Here is an 8279-nt window from a genome sequence, read left to right as displayed (position 1 = left end):
CTCGATCCAATATTATACATTGTTGCTAACTCACTTCTAGCCTTTCAAGTTTCTACCATAAAAATAAATAGAAAGATGCACCCAACTTAGTTATATACACCACCATGTATCCATGTATCATCATGTATGTAGGCATGGTGAGTTGTAGTATTATTTATCTTTTTTCCCTATAGTGTATTCCTCCACCACCACCACTACCAATACAATATAGCTAAGAGAGCCTAGACTGAATCTACAAGCAATTTCTTGCCTTGGAGAGCATGGATTTGAGGATCGTATCCACCCTTCTGCTCCATTTCCCATCGAGTGGAGGCTTCGACCGTCGTTCTATGATCCAACCAGTCGATGATATCAGCAAAGACTAGGTTGATGTTTTCGATGGGCTCCCCTGATGTGAGAGCATGGCACATCCCTGCATACAACTTGAAGGTCTTGTCTTCGCTTGCTGCTGACTCATATAGCAATTTACTTATGGAAGAATCCGTCACTTTGTCGTCGCCTCCGTGCACTATTAGAAACGGTAATGAGACCTATGCCACGTGCAGCAACTTTAAATTAGCTCAAACCTTTCAGATCCTCTACTGCCAAGCTGTCTGGCAGGACCCTACTATCAAGACACAGCAAGACAGTAAATGATCGCCTTACCCCCACGTGGGCAAGGCGCTCGGGCAGGGGGTAAGGCGGTCATTCCTTGCCTTGCTATCTCTTGGCAGTAGGGTCCTGCTGAGCAACTCGATAATAGAGGATCCAAATTTAAACGGAACGATAAAAAATACGATCAAACATTTCAAGAAATGCAAAAATAACAAAAAATATTTTAACCATTTAGATTTGAAAAAACAATAGACCAAAAAAGCACCAATATACACACATTTAGATAAATTCATATCTTATTAATTAAATATTAAAAATTGATATGCTGATCATAAGATATTATATATATTAATTATTTTTTAAAACCAAATTTTAGTTTTTTAAAAGTGACACTTTGGGTTCAAGGAATTAATAACGTGTACCTCATTTTGCCAAGAAAGCTTGGTTGGGCCTCAAGAAAAATGAGTTTGGTACTATGGGGTCGGGTTCGAAAATAATATCATGCAAGGATTTGTTCATTTCAATAGAGGACCTAGTTTCTCATAATTCATGGTGAAGAAAGGATCTCTTCATTCACATGATTTGATCCTTTGATTGGATTAAAAAGAGATTTTTTATCTATTGGTAAGAAACACAAAAAGGATATAGTGAAGCTGTGGTGCACTAAACCCATGCTCACCAGGAGGTCAAGAGTTCGAGTCTCCAAACCTTTATCTTTCATCCCCCTTTAATAGAATAGATATCCCGATCAATGAAAAAACAAAATCCTCAAATTAAAATATGGGGACCATTTGAGTTGAATAGCCAATCCTACTACTGGAGAATTCGATTTAAGCAAGCCTCTGCAACACAACTCTACACCAAGTTTGGACCGATACGAAAGAGTGAAGGTCAGGTATACTCGAGATCCAATACTTAAATCCATGGTCCATATAAAAAGTTTACTATTAGCCCTCGGATTGATATAAAAAAAAACAATAAAAAATTCCTTTTTCCAGGGTGGAAGTGTTTGCTAATATCACACTCAAGAGGGAAAAAATACAGTTCAAGTTAAGTCTAGGCTGAGGGCCTATACCCATCAGATCTAGGACCCATTTCTAGTCCTGAGCCTAGGCCCAGCCTAATATGCAAATATTTCTGCATGATCCTTTGCATGAGAACTCCACCGAATAGGGAGATTGGCGTACCAATACATGAGGCTCCCGCCACTACGAAATTTGAGAAATGTCATAATGTACGCAATTTTATCATTCATTTGTTTTATTATTCAACGTTTTTAGTCTCATCCAATCACCAGAATGTGAATTAAGGGATACTCTTTTCACCATGAGTAAAGGAAAACTAGGTCTTCTTCATAAACAATTAAAAGAAAATAAAGGTTTCAACACTATAAGGCTATAAGCTTCCGCGGCATGCTGTTATGTCTATTTAAAAAGACATTAAATGTTGTATTACTCTACCAGTGATAGAACATGGCTGGATATTTATATTATCATTGACTTTTTATGTTTAATATTATAAAAAGATAAAGATGATATAGGTTATGTGGTTGCCATCCAATAATAAATGTTTAAATTGAATATTAAGGAATAGGTTAAATCAAGACTAGAGTGTTAACTGACCTGGTGAAGGTTCTGCTCCAAGTCCAAGCTCACCCTGAGAAGCTCACTACCAGTTTTCAGGCGAGGCCTTCCTTTATAACAGAAGGGGTTTAAGCGAACCTGAGCAATTGAGTCAATAAACTATTAATAAACCAAATATTATACCTCTTAAATTGGTAATTATGTTATGCTAAACAAAAAATTTAAGTAATTAATTAAACAATTTTATTTTATTTAGTTATATTATGTATACCTCTTCTCTCCTTTCAGGTTCTTTAATGGCGAGGTCGGTTATATCTTGAGTTGGGATGATTTTCCATGTGGGGATGATCTTGCAAAGTTGATCCAATGCGTTGATCACAAATGGATGAGGTCTCATATCATCTGCTATCTGTTGTATTTCACAATCATTTATAGAAAATCAATTATCAGTAGCATTTTAAAAAAAAAATAAATTTGATACAAGTTATGCCAAATTCAAAGTCTAAGTTAATCAAATACTCTCTTGTGTACTAACCAGGGATTTGGTAATCGGTATCAAGATTCGTAGTAGTATCTGTCGACGCCGATGCCAATTCGATTCTAGATTTTTATTTTTATTTAAAAAAAAAAAAACATTTTATTAACCTAAAATGTTTACAATTTAGCCAATTCATTGATATTGTATCAGTCTTGTATTGTTATCGAGCGTTATTGATACCGTATCCACTTTATCAGCGGATATGATACTAATACCTAATTCCTCAATACTCCAACCACTACAGTGCACTCTCTCTCTCTCTCTGTCTCTGAGCCTTCAATTAAGTTCTTTTTTGCCATATGGAAAACTCCAATAGGACTAAAACTTGACATATGAAGAGAGACCTAGGGATCAATCTATCCACCTGATATATTATGTGATATATTACCTGTGTATTGCATGTAGGGACCACGCTCTTAAGGGGAAAATTTTTTTTGTCTAAAAAATATACAGGTGAGGGTTGTGCACGCCACTCACTGCTACTAAGGGTGTCAACTCATACCGCATACCATTGACCACTGAAACCATACCGTATCGAATAAATTCGATATGGTATTGGTATAAGATAACTGTATTGAGTTTGTATTTGCTATAGTATAAGTATGGACAAAACAGTAAAAATGTATCATACCATACTGATATCATATTGAATACCTATACCAAATAGATACGGTACAATATCAATATGAAATACATATATTGGATACCGATTTGTATTTGGTATGGTATTGATATAAGGTAAATATACAATACTACAGTGTATCGTACAAGTACCATACCGATTGACACCCTTTGACTGTTGCCCGGGAGTGGGAAGAGAGACATGCACATGGCTGGGCAACCGGGCAGTATGCCCAGCCTTTTAATGAAAAAGTTTAATTTATGGGGAAATTAAAACTGCCAGGCGTAGTAAATGAGAGCGCCTCTCTATGTCTATTTTCTTCCTATAAAATGACATATATGTCTCTATTATGAGAGGAGAGAGAGAGACAAAGAGGCAGTAACCAAACAGCCGGACAGAGACCTCAATCCCATTCTTTGCTATGTGGATAAGAGAGAAAAAGGGAGAGTTACTTGGGAAACTCCAACTGGAGATAAAACAATGCAAGGAGAACCAGAGAAGTTCCAAAGAGAAAAAAGACAAAGGAGATGAGGAGAGATTGAGAAACACCTTACACATTGGAGCAACCAAGATTGCACCATCCCAATAGTCAGGCTTGTTTCGGTGCAAGAGGAGAGTCACTGCTCCTCCCATGGATTCTCCCAATAGAAATCTCATTTTTCTTTTGTTCTCTTTCTTCTCTGCAATGGGAATGAAGTTAAAAAAAGTGCTCCATTAACTAGTTAATAGTAAATAAGAACAGGTGATCCTAAACCAGAATTAAAAGGAAAAAAAAAAAAAAAAGAGAGAACAGAGGAAGGAGGAATTTAATCTGACCACATATGCTCGTAAAATAGTTAGAACAGTCATTGACAAGATCATCAAAGCAAGGGATATAGGCACTCAGCCCAGCTGATTTCCCATGGCCCTCATAATCAATCCCATATACTGCAAAACCTTCCTTTGCAAGTCGAATTCCAGTTCCTGCATCAGAGATTCAGATACCCATTTAGCTTCTTTCTCTTTGAACTTCAATTCAGCCATGAACAAGAAGCTTAAGTATACTCTGTTCCATTCACCTTTCATAGAGATGCTGCACTCCATGGCATATCCTATGAACACCAGGAAAACAAGAAGGCCGGAAATGAATTAGTAACAACAAATATGGAAAAATAGAACAATCATAGAAATGTAATGGATATATATACCATGGCATAGAAAGATTAAAGCTTTTGGTTCTGTATTTGCAGGGAGCCATCTACATGTATAAAGTTTAAATTCTCGAGAATTGAAGATAAATTCCTGCAATATTAATCGCAAGAACATCAGGAGACAAAAAAAAACCCATGAATTCAAAAAGGAGTTGATTCTTCTTCTGATGATTTAAAAAGAATAAACAACCAACCTCTTCAAATCTGATTTTTCCAGTCTCTATCGCCTGTAAATTTTGAAAAAGGAAATTAGAAATCAGACGATAAACAGAGTATTCTTACATGGTTAAATAGAAAAAATTGAAGTAGAAGGAAACTGACCATGACGAAGAAGAAGCGGAGGAGCCTCAGATAAAGGGAAATTGGGGAGGGAGAGAGAAGAGAGAGACGGATGGGAATCACCCAAGTATTATAATGGCGTAAAACCAGGGATTACAATGGCATATATCACTAATAAGATATAAATGGAAAGCGGGAAAGGAGGAGAGAAGGAATAGGGAATAGGGAATAGGAAATAGGGATTGAGAGGGATTGGTCAGCGCCTCATATTTTAACTAGGAAAGTTCCGATTAGGCAAGGAATGCTTCTCTGACTATGAATGGATAATAACAACCATTGCATCTCTGGTTCTGTTGGCCAAGTGTAGAAGAGTGAGGAGTTGCTGAAATGCTGCCACAAGGGCGGTTAGCGAACTGGATTGGCCGGTTCGCATTGGATTCCCATTTGGTTAAATGGAAGTAGAAGACTTTGGACAATTTTTGAAACCCCAAATGTTGGTTTTTGTTTCTGTTGTAACTAGCTCATGTTTTCCAACTTCAATTGTTCTGGGCTAAGGTTGTCAATCGATACCATTCTGGTTTTCGGTTTGATTTCGTTTCGGTTCAATATACAATATGAACAAATTGAAATCGAATGAAATATTATTTTTCAAAACCAAAATCAAGCCGGTTTTTTTTTTTTGTTCGATTCGTTTTAAAACAACTGGTTTCAATTTCAGTTTTCGGTTGTGATTGACATCGTTAGTTTGGGATTTGGTAACTCCTAGATACATCCAACGTCTCACGATGATTATACTACATGGTACAGTTCCTGTATCGGTCTCGACTGATACAGACACCGATTCATGAATTGGGTTGGGTGCATTGGTCAGATTCAGAAAAACTCAACAAAAAAAAAAAAAAATCTTAAAAGATCACTTTGAATTGTTTCACTGATACGGTCATGGTCTAGTTAATTACTCTAGTATCGATATCGGGGTGCAGATGATCCATACATATTAGCCGATACTGGTACTGACACTGATGTATGATATTGTATTTCAGAATAGTGGTTTCAAACCAACTGACCAAGTTGGGGGTTCAAATTCCAAGGTGAACCAGTTGGGTCAGACCAGAATTGACCTAAAAATCAGACCGAAAATGAAACCTAACCTATAGGGTGTTTTTGGATTTGGGTTTTGAAGACCAATACAAAAAATAAAACTGATCAGACTGACCAAAACCGATCAAACCGATAAAAATCAGGGAAAAAAGTGATAAAAAAAAATACCAACTCGATTACTTACCAGTTACCAATAAGAATCCGTCAAGCCAAACCAAAACTGAATCTCACCTTAACGGTTCAGAAATTGGATCGGTCGAATTGGCCAATGTAGATGGAATCAACTGTGATCAATTAAGATTTTGACATTCAGGAGCAGCCAATTCTAGGGTGTTTGGGATTGAATCGCTGAATTTTCAGATTTGAGGGGCCTGATTCTAGGATTTTGCGACGGATTCGACCCCATTTCCGTGTTAAAAATCCTTGAATGAGACAGACATGGTAGGGGGAGCTTTGATTCGGGTGGACCATCAATTGAAATAACTTAACCCCTATGGCCCATTATGAGTGATGGCGACTGGGCCGGGGACCGTTCACGCCTAACCTCCATCTTTATTCTTTACTCCAAAGTTAACTGGCAAGCCCCGTTACTTGCGATGCCCAAGACTTAGACTTCACATCTCAATTTTTTGCAAACCAAGATTTCTATAATTAGGATTAGGACAGCAAGATTAGGACATCAAAACAAATAAGGAACTGTAACTGTTGATACATGCAACCATGTGATCCATCTAATATATTGTATATCTTTTCATGTAACCATCTAACCCCCTCTCTAGGCTACACTAAGTGATAAATTTAACTTTTTGATAGAAAACAACAAACAAAGATAATCCAAATGAAAAAAAAAATTATTAATCTCACATGTATATGAAGTCAAATCAAAATCAAGTCATTTATTTGTTAGATAAGTACTTTTTATTAATTTAAACCTTAGATTGGATTTGACTTACCTACCTTCCTTAAGTTCTCTAGTGATTAGTTTTGATAATTCAATTAATGAAGTTGGTTGGGTCATTGTTATTGTGTATCAACACAAGTTTAATTTTTGTGAGATTTGACTATGGTGTGGCAGGAGATGCGATCGAGTTTGAAGCTAGGGGTCTCCTTCAAGGGATTGAAGAATGTAGGTGGATGAGATTTCAGTCACTAGAACGTGTTGTCAAATTTTGTGAAGTTAGCTTGTATGGTTGTGAAAGAAGATTGGGGTAACTTGGCCATGGAACTGTTTTAATTTGATATTGAATATTTATTTGGGCTGTAATAATTTAATTAACTTTTTTCTATTGTACATTCTAGTGATACTATGGTAGTTTTTACTTGCTTCTTAGCCGAGAAAGTGAGGATGAACAGGTGGAGGTAGGGGTGTCAATACCCAACCCGAACCGATGAAATCGGCCCGAACTAGCCCGAACGAGCCCGGACCACACCGGACCGAACTCTTAATGGTTCGGTTTGGGCTAGCCCGACGGTGCACCGGTAGCCCCAACCGTTAGGCCTGAACCCAAACCGAACCGACCTAACCCGATAAATGAGTAAGTTAGTAAATGCCTAATGCCCCATTGCCCCCTAAATGTGTTGTGATAGTTTCTCACTTTATCTCATATCCTTTGTTATTGATTACCCAACCAATTGTATCCATAGGCCATAGGACATAGGATACAAAAATGCATTGTATTTGAAATATTTTATATACTTATAAGAGAAAGAGAAGAAAAATTAGCACTAACCAGACCTTACTAGTTATATAAAATCGGTACCAAACCGAATCCAAACCGATATCAACCCGTTATCATAAATCGAAACAGCCACGAAACCAAACCGCACTGAAACCGAACATTTCTTAATGGTTTGGTTTCGGTTTCTATAGAAGTCACACCGAAACCGAAAAGCCCGAACCGGCCCGTTGACACCCCTAGGTGGAGGTATGAGATCCGCAAGGGTATTAATGACTTTTGTAGTAGACTTATTTTATAATTTTTTTTTTTTTTTTATTTAGTAAAAAAAATAGAGGGATGAAATTATTTCATAATAAGGGGTGCAAACTACAGCGAGGTCATTTTATATGAGGGGGGGGGGGGAGGGGAAGAGATAGAAAAGAAGGGTGGTAGTGTACTCTACGCATTTGGCTCAATGAGATAATCTCTTCAATCATCTTGTTAGACCCTCTGATTGGATTATAGAAAGACATTTTTCGTAAAAGTGTGAATTGCAAACCGAAATCAAATTGAATCATTGAATTGAAACGATAAAATGTTTGCTAATCATATTGGTTAATGTTTTAAAAAGCGAATCATTTATTCAACAATGTGATTTGACTCTGAACCGATAAACCGTTAATTTTGAATAGATTAAAACCGATTAGAAGCATT

General features: G+C 37.0%; 1 protein-coding gene across 1 annotated transcript; it reads right to left on the bottom strand.

Moving 5' to 3' along the window:
• Positions 1 to 202: 202 nt before the first annotated feature.
• LOC122649733 (caffeoylshikimate esterase-like) lies at positions 203 to 5020 on the bottom strand. The gene is made up of 9 exons (XM_043842976.1): positions 4849 to 5020; positions 4722 to 4754; positions 4525 to 4618; positions 4396 to 4428; positions 4154 to 4300; positions 3887 to 4017; positions 2449 to 2586; positions 2217 to 2315; positions 203 to 530 (listed from the first exon to the last, which is right to left on the bottom strand). The coding sequence occupies exons 1-9, from the start codon at positions 4849 to 4851 to the stop codon at positions 222 to 224; spliced, it is 987 nt and encodes a 328-aa protein (XP_043698911.1). The 5' UTR covers positions 4852 to 5020; the 3' UTR covers positions 203 to 221.
• Between the last annotated feature and the right edge of the window lie 3259 nt (positions 5021 to 8279).

This window comes from Telopea speciosissima, chromosome 2, assembly GCF_018873765.1.
Source record: "Telopea speciosissima isolate NSW1024214 ecotype Mountain lineage chromosome 2, Tspe_v1, whole genome shotgun sequence".
In the NCBI taxonomy this organism is placed as follows: domain Eukaryota; kingdom Viridiplantae; phylum Streptophyta; class Magnoliopsida; order Proteales; family Proteaceae; genus Telopea; species Telopea speciosissima.
This window is presented reverse-complemented; position numbering and strand designations above follow the sequence as displayed.

Coding starts and splice junctions, on each gene's coding strand:
- LOC122649733 (XM_043842976.1), bottom strand. Junction 4,429..4,524: donor TTTAATCTTTCTATGCCATG/GTATATATATCC, acceptor TGGTGTTCATAG/GATATGCCATGGAGTGCAGC. Junction 2,587..3,886: donor TGGTTGCTCCAATGTGTAAG/GTGTTTCTCAAT, acceptor GAAATACAACAG/ATAGCAGATGATATGAGACC.